This window comes from Ylistrum balloti, unplaced genomic scaffold, assembly GCF_031769215.1.
Source record: "Ylistrum balloti isolate Yb309-2 unplaced genomic scaffold, AGI_CSIRO_Ybal_v1 Utg369744, whole genome shotgun sequence".
NCBI lineage: Eukaryota > Metazoa > Mollusca > Bivalvia > Pectinida > Pectinidae > Ylistrum > Ylistrum balloti.
The window spans coordinates 16,666-36,456 of NW_026781952.1; the positions used below are offsets into that span (position 1 = coordinate 16,666).

General features: G+C 38.5%; 1 protein-coding gene across 1 annotated transcript; it reads left to right on the forward strand.

Moving 5' to 3' along the window:
• The first annotated feature begins 8,809 nt into the window (after positions 1–8,809).
• On the forward strand, positions 8,810–19,461 carry LOC132543209 (protein fem-1 homolog C-like). The gene is made up of 2 exons (XM_060206684.1): positions 8,810–8,906; positions 15,843–19,461. Exon 2 carries the CDS (start codon positions 15,857–15,859, stop codon positions 18,890–18,892), a length of 3,036 nt encoding a protein of 1,011 aa, XP_060062667.1. The 5' UTR covers positions 8,810–8,906; positions 15,843–15,856; the 3' UTR covers positions 18,893–19,461.
• The last annotated feature ends 330 nt before the right edge of the window (positions 19,462–19,791 follow it).

The following is a 19,791-nucleotide window of genomic DNA, read 5'->3' on the forward strand; positions in this document are numbered from 1 at the left end:
GTATGTAAGTCTCTGTGAACCGTCATGGTCCTCACCTTGTCCTGTATGTAAGTCTCTGTGAACCGTCATGGTCCTCGCCTTGTCCTGTATGTGTAAGTCTCTTGTGAACCGTCATGGTCCTCGCCTTGTCCTGTATGTAAGTCCTGTGAACCGTCATGGTCCTGCCTTGTCCTGTATGTAAGTCTCTGTGAACCGTCATGGTCCTCACCTTGTCCTGTATGTAAGTCTCTGTGAACCGTCATGGTCCTCGCCTTGTCCTGTATGTAAGTCTCTGTGAACCGTCATGGTCCTCGCCTTGTCCTGTATGTAAGTCTCTGTGAACCGTCATGGTCCTCGCCTTGTCCTGTATGTAAGTCTCTGTGAACCGTCATGGTCCTCGCCTTGTCATGGTCCTCGCCTTGTCCTGTATGTAAGTCTCTGTGAACCATCATGGTCCTCGCCTTGTCCTGTATGTAAGTCTCTGTGAACAGTCATGGTCCTCGCCTTGTCCTGTATGTAAGTCTCTGTGAACCGTCATGGTCCTCGCCTTGTCCTGTATGTAAGTCTCTGTGAACCATCATGGTCCTCGCCTTGTCCTGTATGTAAGTCTCTGTGAACAGTCATGGTCCTCGCCTTGTCCTGTATGTAAGTCTCTGTGAACCGTCATGGTCCTCGCCTTGTCCTGTATGTAAGTCTCTGTGAACCATCATGGTCCTCGCCTTGTCCTGTATGTAAGTCTCTGTGAACCGTCATGGTCCTCGCCTTGTCCTGTATGTAAGTCTCTGTGAACCATGATGGTCCTCACCTTGTCCTGTATGTAAGTCTCTGTGAACCGTCATGGTCCTCGCCTTGTCCTGTATGTAAGTCTCTGTGAACCGTCATGGTCCTCGTCTTGTCCTGTATGGTAGTCTCTGTGAACCATCATAATCCTCGCCTTGTCCTGTATGTAAGTCTCTGTGAACCATGATGGTCCTCACCTTGTCCTGTATGTAAGTCTCTGTGAACCGTCATGGTCCTCGCCTTGTCCTGTATGTAAGTCTCTGTGAACCGTCATGGTCCTCGCCTTGTCCTGTATGTAAGTCTCTGTGAACCATCATGGTCCCCGCCTTGTCCTGTATGTGTGTCTATTAACTGTCATGGTCCTCCCCTGGTCCTGTATGTAAGTCAGTGAACCGTCATAGTCCTCGCCTTGTCCTGTATGTAAGTCAGTGAACCGTCATAGTCCTCGCCTTGTCCTGTATGTAAGTCTCTGTGAACCGTCATGGTCCTCACCTTGTCCTGTATGTAAGTCTCTGTGAACTGTCATGGTCCTCACCTTGTCCTGTATGTAAGTCTCTGTGAACCGTCATGGTCCTCGCCTTGTCCTGTATGTAAGTCTCTGTGAACCATCATGGTCCTCGCCTTGTCCTGTATGTAAGTCTCTGTGAACCGTCATGGTCCTCGTCTTGTCCTGTATGGTAGTCTCTGTGAACTATCATAGTCCTCGCCTTGTCCTGTATGTAAGTCTCTGTGAACCGTCATGGTCCTCGCCTTGTCCTGTATGTAAGTCTCTGTGAACAGTCATGGTCCTCACCTTGTCCTGTATGTAAGTCTCTGTGAACCATCATAGTCCTCGCCTTGTCCTATATGTAAGTCTCTGTGAACAGTCATGGTCCTCGCCTTGTCCTGTATGTGTGTCTATTAACCGTCATGGTCCTCACCTTGTCCTGTATGTGTGTCTATTAACCGTCATGGTCCTCGCCTTGTCCTGTATGTGTGTCTATTAACCGTCATGGTCCTCACCTTGTCCTGTATGTGTGTCTATTAACCGTCATGGTCCTCGTCTTGTCCTGTATGTGTGTCTATTAACCGTCATGGTCCTCACCTTGTCCTGTATGTGTGTCTATTAACCGTCATGGTCCTCGCCTTGTCCTGTATGTGTGTCTATTAACCGTCATGGTCCTCACCTTGTCCTGTATGTGTGTCTATTAACCGTCATGGTCCTCGTCTTGTCCTGTATTTAAGTCTCTGTAAACCATCATGGTCCTCACCTTGTCCTGTATGTAAGTCTCTGTGAACCGTCATGGTCCTCGCCTTGTCCTGTATGGTAGTCTCTGTGAACCATCATGGTCCTCGCCTTGTCCTGTATGTAAGTCTCTGTGAACCGTCATGGTCCTCGCCTTGTCCTGTATGTGTGTCTATTAACTGTCATGGTCCTCGCCTTGTCCTGTATGTAAGTCTCTGTGAACAGTCCTGGTCCTCACCTTGTCCTGTATGTAAGTCTCTGTGAACCATGATGGTCCTCACCTTGTCCTGTATGTGTGTCTATTAACCGTCATTGTCCTCGCCTTGTCCTGTATGTAAGTCTCTGTAAACCATCATGGTCCTCGCCTTGTCCTGTATGGTAGTCTCTGTGAACAGTCATGGTCCTCACCTTGTCCTGTATGTAAGTCTCTGTGAACCATGATGGTCCTCACCTTGTCCTGTATGTAAGTCTCTGTGAACCGTCATGGTCCTCGCCTTGTCCTGTATGGTAGTCTCTGTGAACCATCATGGTCCTCGCCTTGTCCTGTATGTAAGTCTCTGTGAACCGTCATGGTCCTCGCCTTGTCCTGTATGTGTGTCTATTAACTGTCATGGTCCTCGCCTTGTCCTGTATGTAAGTCTCTGTGAACAGTCCTGGTCCTCACCTTGTCCTGTATGTAAGTCTCTGTGAACCATGATGGTCCTCACCTTGTCCTGTATGTAAGTCTCTGTGAACCGTCATGGTCCTCGCCTTGTCCTGTATGGTAGTCTCTGTGAACCATCATGGTCCTCGCCTTGTCCTGTATGTAAGTCTCTGTGAACCGTCATGGTCCTCGCCTTGTCCTGTATGTAAGTCTCTGTGAACCATCATAGTCCTCACCTTGTCCTGTATGTAAGTCTCTGTGAACCGTCATGGTCCTCGCTGTTCCATTTCCACCGTCTTTGACCGCCCTTGATCATTAAAAACATTTATTAAAATGCATGTGGTCTGGCTTATTAAAGTGAATCCGGTAAGGAATATTGGTTTGACCCAAACAGCTATGATTGTTCGCCGTGGAAGTTGCTATTTTCATTTTACTTTTCTAATTCCATGGAAATAAATGTATAGTCTTAATTTATTTCGTTAAAAATATATTTCATGTTTATATAGAAACTTTAATACCCTCAAAATTTATCTCGCGCAACACCGGTTTATGTGAACGGGAAACTGTTGCTGAGAGATTCACGGAAATGTCGCTCTCGTGAGGAGATGCACGAGCTATATGTGGACTTAATGACATCAACCGTTGAGGATTTTTATACAGCAATTCGGATTCTAGTTTAATTAAATTTTATGCGAATTCAATATTGGCCTTAGATACGTAACATTTCAATAGGCACAGGAAAAGGAAATAATTAGAACACTAAGTACACGTTCATTATCAATTAATTAGGGCCGTACAAATTGCAGGGCATATGCGTCTCTGATTAAAACATTGATGAAATTTATCGGAGACAGTGGTCCTAGGTACACACAGCTCTCCGCCAACATTCTTACTGACTGACTTATTGCTAATTTGGGTTTTCACAATCAATTTGTGTGTTTTTTTAAACGACGCGACGATAATTTGCAAAATAATCATGATATTTTTCGGATATGAAGATACAGCAACGACTGTTTAACAATATTGCCTTTGTTTTCATTCCAAATGTAAATCACATACTGAGAGAAATACATTAACCCTTAAATAAGTCGAACGAGGGCGTGTCACAAATCCGAAATTGCACGGTCGTTTCGTAATACCCAATGGAAAGATTAGTATCGAAAAATTAAGCTAAAAAACAAGAGCTTGGAAGTAGTTTTGGCAAATTGGTTTTCTCGAAAGCCTCTTAATACATGAAAAATTATACCTTTACAGATCACGGGAGTTAAAACCTAAACCACGCCCCTCCGAAGAAATGGAGTCAAGGTTAAAGAGAGCTGGTAAATAAAAACAAATAAAATACAACCCTGACAAACAATTACAATTATCTTAGAGTTTAGTGGGGTGGGGTGGGGTTGGAGGAAAGGGGGAGTTGGTGGAGTGGGGGAAGGGTGGGGTACCAGATGTTTAACGATCTTTGGCTCGGAGCCAACAGTCTTTAGCATACCATGCAATTCTCTAAACTGCAGCTTAATTAGTGATATGGCTCCGCCATCAAATTTTTTTCTTTCCTTCTGCTCCGAATATCACTGCTGGCAAATGATATTAATAATAATTCTAAAAAGTGGAAGTAAACATAAAACAGGAAAACGAAACAAAAACATATATACTTACACAGGAAACCTGTATTTGTAAATATAACATGGTGGGAGCTAAATCCGTTCAAATTTAGGAAGACGATTTTAGCCACCAGTTAAAGAAATCAGACTAGGGCTGTTAATCATGACTAATGAGTTTATAAAAACAAAAATAAAAAAATACAAATTTCTTTAATTGTTTGGCAGTCATTATTAGGGTATAAAACCATGTAATTGGAAAGCCAGATGGCGAATGGAATGTCTATGGTTCAGAAATACAGAATACTTATCTTCAAGGTTGATTAGTGTTAAGTAACCATATCCGATTTCAATGCAATGAAGATTAGGTAAATTTGAAGATTTCAATTCGTAGTGTCTATGCAAAATTGGGTAACTTGGATGACTTTAAAAAACTAAGATTTTAATGAGAAAAAAATATGAAAAAATATTCTGTAAAAAAAATACTTGCGAAAGAAAATCTATGTATTGTATATTGTCTTTTTATAGCGCGATCTTTCCGTAACTTTTTTTTCAAATATTTATTTATTTATTTATATCTATACCGTTGTTTACACGACTCTATATATGTCCGCTTAGGACCATATTGGCGGTACGCACGTGCGTATGTGCGTGATACTAAAATAAGAACAATTTGCCTTGAGTTAGCCTGCTAAATACGTTTTATCAGTTCTAAATCGTTTAATTTCTCGGTTTCTTTGTCAACATAGTTCCTTTTCGCCTGATATGTACGGGACAGGTTCATCGATCAGTTCAGAAAAAAGATAAAATCTTGGACCTGCGCTCAGTTGTTTTAGCGGCTACTGCTTCTAAGTGGAAAAATGAGTATAACACAACGTATGTTGTCTAGTCGAGCCGTCGCGTGTCTATCACGAGCTGTAGAGCACAGAATTAGTCATCAGTCTGGTAGTGTTTCTGTCTAAGGAAGTTGCCTCCTCAGTCAACGGATGTGAAATAAAATACCAGTCACTTCCAGTCACACTTTACCGATTTAATCAACGGACACGTGCAGGAGTTCTAGTTTTGACGTCGTCATGGTTCTTATTGTAACATGCCCCTGTGCATCGAGTTTCCCCATGAGTTTTCTGTTGCAAGTCAGTGACCAAAATGATCGCATCATACTGTTATGGAATGTAGTGTCTAGTCAATCAACCATGACGCTCGTGTGATTGATATTTACTTCAGACAAGATGGCCACTTCAACTGCTAAATCGGATTCTGGTTTGTATTTTGATAACCCACTCATCACATCTGAAGTGATATATGTGTTTATGTTGCACCGACGGCCCAGAGCGATATCAGTTGTCGGACAAGTATTAAAGACTTAGCCAGAATCGATACTCCTGGAATGATCAGCGTGTTCAATGTTAAACGTACCGTCAGTTGGAGGAGGAGATAGGTACAGCATAGTTGTCTATAACAGAAAGAAAACAGGACAGATTTCCTACACATAATCCACAGTACATCGACAGCGAAAGTTAAAAAAGGACAGGAAGTCCCAAGGACCAGAACAACAACATAGACGGACGGAAGGACAACTTCACAAAATGATGGAAGACACTAAAACCAAAGGACAACAGGACAGAGAGTCAACAGAACGAGAGCACAATCAAAATTACGGGAGAACAATAACATTACACCTACATTGAGAACAGAGGTCGAAATGAGAAAGGGAAAATACAAAGCCCAGGACACAACATGATGAGATAGTAACGGAAAAATAAAAACCAGGGGAGAGAACTAGACGAGATAATGACGGAAAATAAAACCAAGGGGAGACAACAGAACGAGATAATAACTAAGATTAAAACCATGGAGACAACAAGACGAGATAATAACGATAAATAAAATCCAGGGACGACAACAGGACGAGATAATAACGAAAAATAAAATCCAGGGGAGACCACAAGACGAGATAATAACGATAAATAAAATCCAGGGGAGACAACAGGACGAGATGATAATGGAAAATTAACAAGCCCTGGAGACAATAGGACGAGATAGTTACGGAAAAATAAATAAAAAATAGGAGAGACAATAGGACGAGATTTTAATGGAAAAATTAATAAATATAACAAAACCAGGGGAGATAACAGGACGAGATAATAAGAGAAAATTAAAAATAAAAAAGGGGAGACAACAGGACGGAAAAACAACAGTATAAGATGACGTGCTAATGGACGGGTGAAGAACATGACGGAATGACTTGAGGAAGAGATAACAGGAATACAGGAAATCTACAGGAAGGGGGTGAAAATGGCATTGAAAGATTGTACGACATCAGGATGAGAGGATAACAGGAATACAGGAAATCTACAGGAAGGGGGTGAAAATGGCATTGAAAGATTGTACGACATCAGGATGAGAGGATTACAGGAATACAGGAAATCTACAGGAAGGGGGTGAAAATGGCATTGAAAGATTGTACGACATCAGGATGAGAGGATAACAGGAATACAGGAAATCTACAGGAAGGGGGTGAAAATGGCATTGAAAGATTGTACGACATCAGGATGAGAGGATAACAGGAATACAGGAAATCTACAGGAAGGGGGTGAAAATGGCATTGGAAGATTGTACGACATCAGGATGAGAGGATAACAGGAATACAGGAAATCTACAGGAAGGGGGTGAAAATGGCATTGGAAGATTGTACGACATCAGGATGAGAGGATAACAGGAATACAGGAAATCTACAGGGAGGGGTGAAAACGGCATTGAAAGATTGTACGACACCAGGATGAGAGGATTACAGGAATACAGGAAATCTACAGGGGTGGTGAAAACGGCATTGGAAGATTGTACGACATCAGGATAAAGGGATTACAGGAATACTGGTATTCTAAAGAAAGAGTTGAAAATGGGACATGAAGACGCCATTACAATAGAACGAGATGATTTATTGACCGGAAATCTACAGGAAAGGGTGACAACGGACCGGAAGACTGCATGACAACAGGACGAGAAGATTTATTGATCGGAAATCTACAGGAAAGGGTGACAACGGACCGGAAGACTGTATGACAACAGGACGAGAAGATTTATTGACCGGAAATCTACAGGAAAGGGTGACAACGGACCGGAAGACTGTATGACAACAGGACGAGAAGATTTATTGATCGGGAATCTACAGGAAAGGGTGACAACGGGACAAGAAGACTGTATGACAACAGGACGAGAAGATTTATTGATCGGAAATCTACAGGAAAGGGTGACAACGGGACAGGAAGACTGTATGACAACAGGACGAGAAGATTTATTGATCGGAAATCTACAGGAAAGGGTGACAACGGGACAGGAAGACTGTATGACAACAGGACGAGAAGATTTATTGATCGGTAATCTACAGGAAAGGGTGACAACGGGACAGGATGACTGTATGACAACAGGACGAGAAGATTTATTGATCGGAAATCTACAGGAAAGGGTGACAACGGGACAGGAAGACTGTATAACAACAGGACGAGAAGATTTATTGATCGGGAATCTACAGGAAAGGGTGACAACGGGACAGGAAGACTGTATGACAACAGGACGATAAGAAGATAGGCGGACAAAGGAAGGAGGTGTTACATAGCTGAAGTACTGAGAAAACAACATGATCAAATGACAAGAAAATAGGTGGACAATAGGACGGACGGGTTACAAGAATGAAGTACTGAGAAAACAACATGATCAAATGACAAGAAGGTAGGTGGACAATAGGACGGACGGGTTACAGGAACTGAAGTACAACAAGAGAACGACAACACGTTTTTTTTCATTCCAGAAGTTGAGCCTTTCATTACCATGTGGAGTCCGTCCAGATAATTTTGCGAAATCCTGGGTAATTTTCATCATTCTTTAACTTTGTGTACGTATACTTGATGAAGAAATCGATTACCTGTCCTAGCATATCCCAAATTGTCTGTACGATAACTAATTAGCAAATATATCCATCGTCTTCTGTTACGTGTACGACAAAGTTAAGAAAAGCTGTACACACATGGTAGAAGACATCATTAATTCGATAACCTATTCCTTTCGCAGGCTTCATCGATTTCGATTTCGATTTTCGTTTATCTTAATCACTCTTTTTTATTCTGACGATCAAAGAAAAATCTTGCACTTCATTAATCATGACTGGCACTATGCAATTCTGTAGCGGCATTGACGAACTACCACAATCGATCACACTGATTGGAATTCTGTTCGGAAAACAGAAGCTCACAGCGTTGCGGACATACCATGTCATGGTGACTACGGTATTACAGAGTCGTTCCGAATGGATGCCAACACGAAAATGACAATGATGTGTGTGCTTTAGCATGCCTTGTGTTATCGATACACTTCGGGATACATCAGAAGCTAATGCACGTGTGTAGCTTCTCTACCGATAACCCGACGGCCAAGTCATATTTCTGTGGCCGGTAGAACGCGAATACACAAGGGAAAGAAAATAAAACATCTTCCCTCACTCAGCCGCCTGCTGTCTCTACAAATATAGCTCACAAACTACCGCAGTACCGACTCACGTGCATATATAAAAATAGATATCTATCACTGCACGAGGTGCGCGCTTAGGTTATTGAGTCTCCGTGATTTTTCGGGGGGAAGCTGTATATCTGAGAACGTACGGATATATGACATCGAAACATACAGTAAGGTATGTGTTTAATTTCACAAAACTATTGTAACGCCCAGTGTGTGTGTGTGTGTGTGTGTGTGTGTGTGTGTGTGTGCATGCCAGTTAGGAAATGAAGACTTGGCGTATGTATTGTGAAGTGTTTCTGAACTACTGCGTAGGATAACGAGCTGGGCGACAGGAAAGTGCAATGTACAAGTGTGCAAGATCTATACATAATCGAGGATAAATGCTTAAGTCGACATTATGTGCCAGGAGCTATCACTCTTAAAAACAAAAATGAAAAAAAATGTACCGTTACCTCCCGGTAATACATGCACTGATTACGAAACTTGAAACAAACGATTGTCCCGATGTAATTATCACAATGTATTTACCATAGATATCTTACTCTATCGTTCTCGTAAAATTACGTTTGTTTATCAGTCCATCGACGATATTTCGGTGACGTCACGAGAATTGTGTTCGGTCGTTATGGAACAGAAAATTATTTAAGCCTTAAAAGTGTTTCTGATCAGTCGCATTTAAAACAACATCACGTGACATTTCAGTCGCCTAGAAAGTGTCTTTTATTCGGTGCTACAGATAACATTAAACTTAAAGTTAAGAACAAACCCCGTCTTTGGGAGATAAAGATTATGTACAGTACGATAAAAAGTGTTTATTTATGTGTGTATCTTGATATCAATCACATGCAAGATGTTACTTTCACGACAGTAGCACACGTTTACCTGTAAAACTACACGTGTGAGAAAGTTTCAGGTACGATAATACTTCTCTTGAAAATGAGAATCCATAGTCTCTTTCCTTCAATTCCATTTCCACCTATACAATACCACCCAATACCACCTATATAATGCCACCTATACAATACCACCCAATACCACCTATACAATACCACCTATACAATACCACCTATATAATGCCACCTATACAATACCACCTATACAATACCACCTATACAATACCACCTATATAATACCACCTATATGATACCACCCCTATATAATACCACCTATATAATACCACCTATATCATACCACCCGTATATAATCCCACCTATACAATACCACCTATATAATACCACCCCTATATAATACCATCTATATAATACCACCCCTATATAATACCACCTATACAATACCACCCAATACCACCTATATAATGCCACCTATACAATACCACCCAATACCACCTATATAATGCCACCTATACAATACCACCCAATACCACCTATACAATACCACCTATACCACCTATACAATACCACCTATACAATACCACCTATACAATACCACCTATATAATATATATATACCACCCCTATATAATACCACCTATATAATACCACCTATATCATACCACCCGTATATAATCCCACCTATACAATACCACCTATATAATACCACCCCTATATAATACCATCTATATAATACCACCCCTATATAATACCACCTATACAATACCACCTATATAATACCACCTATATAATATCACCCCTATATAATACCACCCTTATATAATACCACCTATATCATACCACGTATATAATACTACCTATATAATACCACCTATATAATACCACACCCCTATATATACCTATATAATACCACCCCTATATAATACCACCTATATAATAACACCCTTATATAATACCACCCCTATATAATACCACCCCTATATATAACTACCTATATACTACAACCCCTATATAACACCACCCCTATATATAACTACCTATATAATACCACTCCTATATAATACCATCCCTATATAATACCATCCCTATATAATAATAACACCCGTATATATTACCACCTATATAATACCACCTATATGATACCATTCCTATATAATACCACCGATATAATACCACCCCTATATAATACCACCCCTATATAATAACACCCGTATATAATACCACCTATATAATAACACCCCTATATAATACCACCTATATAATAACACCCCTATATAATACCACCCGTATATAATACCACTTATACAATACCACCCCTATATAATACCATCTATATAATAACACCCGTATATAATACCACCTATATAATACCACCCCTATATAATACCACCCCTATATAATACCACCTATATAATATCACCCCTATATAATACCAGCCCTATATAATAACACCTATATAATACCACCCCTATATAATACCATCTATATAATAACACCCGTATATAATACCACCTATATAATAACACCCCTATATAATACCACCTATATAATACCACCCCTATATAATACCATCTATATAATAACACCCCTATATAATACCACCTATATAATAACACCCCTATATAATACCACCCGTATATAATACCACTTATACAATACCACCCCTATATAATACCATCTATATAATAACACCCGTATATAATTCCACCTATATAATACCACCCCTATATAATACCACCCCTATATCATACCACCTATATAATATCACCCCTATATAATACCAGCCCTATATAATAACACCTATATAATACCACCCCTATATAATATCACCTATATAATACCACGTATATTATACCACCTATATAATACCACCTAAAAAATACCATCGCTATATAATACCACCTATATAATACCACCCCTATATTTTACCATCTATATAATACCACCTATATAATACCACCCCTATATATAACTACCTGTATAATACCACCCCTATATAATACCACCCCTATATAATACCACCTATATAATATCACCCCTATATAATACCAGCCCTATATAATAACACCTATATAATACCACCCCTATATAATACCACCCCTATATAATACCACCTATATAATACCACGTATATTATACCACCTATATAATACCACCTAAAAAATACCATCGCTATATAATACCACCTATATAATACCACCCCTATATTTTACCACCTATATAATACCACCTAAAAAATACCATCGCTATATAATACCACCTATATAATACCACCCCTATATATAACTACCTGTATAATACCACCCCTATATAATACCATCCCTATATAATACCACCCATATATAATACCACCTATATAATACCACCCCTTTATAATACCACATATATAATAACACCTATATAATACCACCCCTATATAATACCACCCCTATATAATACCACCTATATAATAACACCTATATAATACCACCCCTATATAATACCACCCCTATATAATACCACCTATATAATAACACCTATATTATACCACCCATATATTATACCACCCCTATATAATACCACCTATATAATACCACGTATGTTATACCACCCATATAATACCACCTATATAATACCACCCCTATAAAATACCATCTATATAATAACACCCGTATATAATACCACCTATATAATACCACCCTTATATAATACCACCTATATAATAACACTAGTATATAATACCACCTATATAATACCACACCTATATAAAACTATCTATATAATATCACCCCTATAATAACACCCGTATATAATACCACCCCTATATAATAACACCCGTATATAATACCACCCCTATATTATACCACCTATATAATACCATCCCTATATAAAACCACCTATGTAATAACACCCTTATATAATATCACCCTTATATGATATCACCTATATAATACCACCTATATAATACCACCTATATAATACTACCCCTATATTATACCACCGATATAATACCATCGCCATATAATACCACCTATACAATACCACCTATATAATACCACCTATATAATATCACCCCTATATAATACCACCCTTATATAATACCACCTATATCATACCACCCGTATATAATACTACCTATACAATACCACCTAGATAATACCACCTATATAATACCACCCCTATATAATACCACCTATATAATAACACCCTTATATAATACCACCCCTATAATAACACCCGTATATAATACCACCCCTATATAATACCACCCCTATATATAACTACCTATATACTACAACCCCTATATAACACCACCCCTATATATAACTACCTATATAATACCATCCCTATATAATACCATCCCTATATAATTCCACCTATATAATACCACCCCTATATAATACCACCTATATAATAACACCCGTATATATTACCACCTATATAATACCACCTATATGATACCATTCCTATATAATACCACCTATATAATACCACCCCTATATAATACCACCCCTATATAATACCATCTATATAATAACACCCGTATATAATACCACCTATATAATAACACCCCTATATAATACCACCCCTATATAATACCATCTATATAATAACACCCGTATATAATACCACCTATATAATAACACCCCTATATAATACCACCTATATAATACCACCCCTATATAATACCACCTATATAATAACACCCCTATATAATACCACCCGTATATAATACCACTTATACAATACCACCCCTATATAATACCATCTATATAATAACACCCGTATATAATACCACCTATATAATACCACCCCTATATAATACCACCCCTATATAATACCACCTATATAATATCACCCCTATATAATACCAGCCCTATATAATAACACCTATATAATACCACCCCTATATAATACCACCGATATAATACCACGTATATTATACCACCTATATAATACCACCTAAAAATACCACCCCTATATTTTACCACCTATATAATACCACCTATATAATACCACCCCTATATAATACCATCTATATAATACCACCCATATAATACCACCTGTATAATACCACCCCTATATAATACCATCGCTATATAATACCACCTATATAATACCACCCCTATATTTTACCACCTATATAATACCACCCCTATATAATACCACCTATATAATACCATCTATATAATACCACCCCTATATAATACCACCTATATAATACCACCCCTATATAATACCACCCCTATATAATACCACCTATATAATAACACCTATATTATACCACCCCTATATAATACCACCTATATAATACCACGTATGTTATACCACCCATATAATACCACCTATATAATACCACCCCTATAAAATACCACCCGTATATAATACCACCTATATAATACCACCCTTATATAATACCACCTATATAATAACACTCGTATATAATACCACCTATATAATACCACACCTATATAAAACTATCTATATAATACCACCCCTATAATAACACCCGTATATAATACCACCCCTATATAATAACACCCGTATATAATACCACTCCTTTATAATACCACCTATATAATACCACCTATATAATACTACCCCTATATTATACCACCTATATAATACCATCCCTATATAAAACCACCTATGTAATAACACCCTTATATAATATCACCCTTATATGATATCACCTATATAATACCACCTATATAATACTACCCCTATATTATACCACCTATATAATACCATCGCTATATAATACCACCTATAAAATACCACCCCTATATTATACCACCTATATAATACCATCTATATAATACCTTCCTATATATAACTACCTATATAATACCACCCCTATATAATACCATCCCTATATAATACCTCCTATATAATAACACCTATATAATACCACGTATATTATACCACCTATATAAAACCACCTATATAATACCACCCCTATATAATACCATCCTTATATAATACCACCTATATAATACCATCCTTATATAATACCACCTATATAATACCACACCTATATATTACCACCCCTATAATAACACCTATATAATACCACACCTAGATATTACCACCCCTATATAATACCACCTATATAATACCACCCCTATATAATACCACCTATATAACACCACACCTATATATTACCACCCCTATATAATACCACCTATATAATACCATACCTATATATTACCACCCCTATATAATACCACCTATATTATACCACACCTATATATTACCACCCTTATATAATACCACTTATATAATACCACTTATATAATACCACACCTATATATTACCACCCCTATATAATACCACCCGTATATAATACCACCTATATTATACCACACCTATATATTACCACCCCTATATAATACCACCTATATTATACCACACCTATATATTACCACCCCTATATAATACCACCTACATAATACCACCCCTATATAATACCACCCGTATATAATACCACCTATATTATACCACACCTATATATTACCACCCTTATATAATACCACTTATATAATACCACTTATATAATACCACACCTATATATTACCACCCCTATATAATACCACCTACATAATACCACCCCTATATAATACCACCTATATAATACCACACCTATATATTACCACCCCTATATAATACCACATATATTATACCACCCCTATATAATACCACCTATATAATACTATCCCTATATAATACCACTTATATAATACCACACCTATATATTACCACCCCTATATAATACCACCTACATAATACCACCCCTATATAATACCATATAATATATATATATTTCTTGTTTGATGACATTGAAACTGGAATAAATGATAAAGTCAATTTTCCCATGCATAATTGTAAAATATTTTGTCTGAGAATGAGGTGTTGTACAGAAAACGGATGATTCGTTCTATTTAAGAGTTATCTTTCTTCTTTCGCCTTCTCTAGAACTGAAATGTAAACATTGTCTCGAAACACGGACAGAGTGATGCCAGATTAACTACTTGATATGAAATAAATAAACGTTTTAAAGAAATAAATGGTATTTATTTAAATAAATCTATTTCTATTTTTTCTGTGCGAAAGTTTGCAGAACTCTCTATGATACATGAACAAAAACCTATTACACAAGATGGCTTCAGATTAGAGAGTATGAATTTAGAAAACAAAACCAATGTCAGCATTCACACTGAGAAAAACTATTTTTCTTGGATAACGCCACGACTGAGTTGTTGTTGCTTTGTGTTTTAGACAATAGACATCTGATGGATCAGGCGAATTCTTCAGAAGACCAAAGTAGTGACCTGGACCCAGGAACAGGCGCTGCCGCCGTATCTTCTGAAACACAGATGACCACACATGTGTCCGGGGGAGTGATGGACGATACTTGTAATGGACAACCTGACGCTCAGGTTCCGGACGAAATGGACCAGTCTCATACTGTTGTTAGAACAAGTTGCAATCAAGCAAGACTTACTGGAAATGAAGTAGATACCACAGCCCCTGATACATCACAAGGAAATGATGGCGCAAGCAGTGTACAACCAAACACCGGAAGTGTTCTGGTTAACGGGTCTAGTATTTTGGAAAATGAACCAGAAAATGGAGAAAATATTTTCGACTCAGAGTTTGATGTTATTGATAATATAGCACGTGAAGGAGGGCCCTTAGAAGAACGTGTGTCCTACATTCCAAACGATGCTTCCCGTCAGGTAGACGGTATTGTTTATGTTGGGTCAATAAGGGAAACAGTTGCAATGCGTAACCTCAGCAGTATCGACCCTGCTGTGAATTCAGCTGAAGAAACCAACCAACAAGATCAATCCTCCACTCAAAATATTTCAGAAAACAAGATTGATAGAACTGAAGAAGTATCAGGGATTGTCGATAGTACGGAAATGGTAACTCTGGGAGTATGTGGTGTTAGAAGGACACCAGAGGAAGTAAAATATACAGCAGAGCCTTCAGCGGATCTCTTCAGAATTGAACCGACTCTAGAGGGACACGACACTACTGAACGGGCATTAGAGGAACACGGCACAACTGAACTGGCATCAGAGGAACTCGGCACTACTGAACGGACATCAGAGGAACTCGGCACTACTGAACGGACATCAAAGGAACTCGGCACTACTGAACGGACAACAGAAGAACTCGGCACTACTGAACGGACAACAGAGGAACTCGACACTACTGAACTGGCATCAGAGGAACTCGACACTACTGAACAAAGAACAGGAGATGTGAGCAATACCCACGAGACATCAGGCGAAGTAAGTAGTTCAGAAAAAACATCGTCAGAAGTCGGAAGTTCCGATAAGACGTCAACGGAAACTGAATGTGAAGGAATAGTTAACTTTCGAAAAGTAGTTCAAGAGTTCTTGGACGGTATTAAGGATCATATGCCCGTAGAAGAACCAGATACAACGGAATCGCTGGCTGCGTTTGTACGGGAAAATATTGTTTCGAAAAATATCAGGACCATAAAATATGCCTTGAGGGATTTAAGTAAACCTGATCGTAAAGAGGTCGTAGATTACGAAATTGACGGGAATTCGGCTTTGTTTATAGCATGTGAGAAGGGTACGGAGGAAATGGTCACTTATTTTGCAGTGGAATGTGATGCCGATACTAACAAGAAAGGAAAATACGATTGCGGAGAAAAAGAGATGGTAGTCGCGCCGTTGTGGCTTGCAACTATAGAAGAAAAACCTGAAATTGTGAAGATTCTTGCTTGTAATGGCGCTGATGTAAACGCTGTATGTTCAACTGGTTCTACAGCAGTTCACGCAGCATGCTACATGAATAACACTGAGTTGGTGGAAGCATTGTGCAATAGCGGAAGTGACGTCAATATTCCGGATACGTTTGGAAGCACTTGTCTAAAGGATTCCGTTGATAACATTGAGATATGTAAAATTTTAATTGATCATGGCGCAGACGTCAACTACAGGAGGGAAAACCAATATTCCATACTACATCATGCTATCAAAGCACATAGTTTGGAGACAGTGGAACTTCTTGTCCGTAACGGTGCCGGCATCATGATCAAAGACTTCGAAGGGAATGATTGTCTGAGATACGCGGTTCTTGTTTATGCCCCTGATATTATGGAGTTTTTATTGGATAGCATAAATGCGAACGCGCCGAAGTCAGCCGACGTCTACGATTTAATGGGAGCTATGGCTGTCGGGAGGGGAGAGTATAAAGAGGGATATGAATATTGGTTACGGTCCATGTACATCCGAACTGAGCTTCGTGGCGGTGCAACGTCTCTTCGGGAAGTTCCGGAAATATTCGGGAAGGATGTAGAGGTACCTCATTCTATTTCTGACATGGTTTCACTGGCTAAAAATTGTGACGCAATGGACGCTCTCGCCCTAGCTATTACGTCACATCAATTAGGACCGACCCATTGGGATACAATACAGAGAGTTCTCCTACAGTCAACATCACTCTTGCACAACGACGATCTCATTCAAGCGTTTGATATGACACGATACGTATATTCATTGTTGTTGAATAAGTATAAAGTTCTACATAAGATGCAAGAGTTTGCCTTATCTCAACTGTTTGAAATCTGCTCCAAATTTCAGATACAGACTCTCCGCGGTACATCAATACCAAGGTTCAAAGAAATATTGGACATATTTCGGGATATGATTGACTTTTTGGAAAAAGCACATCTTCTAAAAGATACAGACACGGAATATTTCATACAGAATTCCAGTATATTTGATAAGGTCATTGACCACGTGTTTGATATGATATACTTACTGAAGGTCAACAACAAGTCTTCAGATGAAAAATTCTACTTCAAATCTCAGATGGAACGATTGATACAGATGAACCTCTGTGACCTCCATGGATCATCTCTCTTACACAAGTCGCTAACCAGGAAGCCCAAAATCGTATACCATTTCATGGAAACGAATCCACGAGAAGCACGTCACGAGGATCTCTGCGTCACGCGAGAACTGATTCACGCAGGCGCAAACGTCAATGTTCAGGATTTGAAAAGGGACACGCCACTACACAGTCATCTGAAATGGATTGAACAGTACAATTTCTTCTCGAAGAAGATAATTGAATTGTTTCTTGATTATGGACTCCATGTTGACCTGATCGACATCGATAACATCTCACTGTTAGTCATGATAAAGGCTCGAGGGCTCACCATCTGTCCTGTCAAATATCACACTCTGCAATGTTTAGCGGTCAAGGTCATTCGTGATCATGGAATCCACTTTCGGACGCTCTTACCAATTCCTCTTCAACGTTTTGTCGATATGCATAAATAGAAATACTTTCGATCTATAAAAAAGAGAACAAAGTTCAAATGTAAAATTAGATCGCTTGTGGTTGTTTGGACGATAAATTACCCTGTCGAAATACGAATTGCAAAAATATATATATATATATATGTGTGTGTGTGTGTAATATACTTTTATCAACTAATTACGAACATATGGACAATAATGCCGTTTAACAGTGCAGCGAATAATATGTTTTACGTGTTTTATTGTAATCAATAAACAGATGTTTTCTGACAGTTCTCACTCTAAGTCAGACACCCAGGGAAGTAAATGAACATACACTGTTGTTTTCAATCGGATATCAGACAATGTTTCTCTCTTCATAACAGTTACTGTAGATATACATAATTTAAGAGATAATGTTTTAGCGCTTTTTGCATTAAAGACATTGCGCTAAAATAGGATTGCTGTGAGAGCACTTGGTGTGTCATTAATGTAGAAATAATTGCTAAGATTGCGCGAAAACATTATTTCTCTTTTCCAAAAATGTTATTGTGCCAAAGGAAGTTTGTTTACAGTGCAAGGAATATGAAATATTAAAGTATGCAAGTTAATTAAGTTATTCAAAGTTATCATATAAATATTATATTACTTTATCAGTCAATTAACAATTTTAGTATAAATACGACCACATTTCTAGCCAGTGTGGATCGGTTGCTGAAGGGAAGAGCGGAGACTAGCCTCTCTCCAGTATGGCCTCCACCCTTCTCCTCAGCAACCGAACCATACTGGCTAGAAATGTGGTCGTATTTATACTTAAACTGTTGATTAATTGATAAAGCACTATTACACATAAGCTAACAGGTAAACAAGGATCGAATAATACATGAGTTATTTACATGGCCTTACATAAATTCGGCTGTTTACAACAAGATAAGGTTACA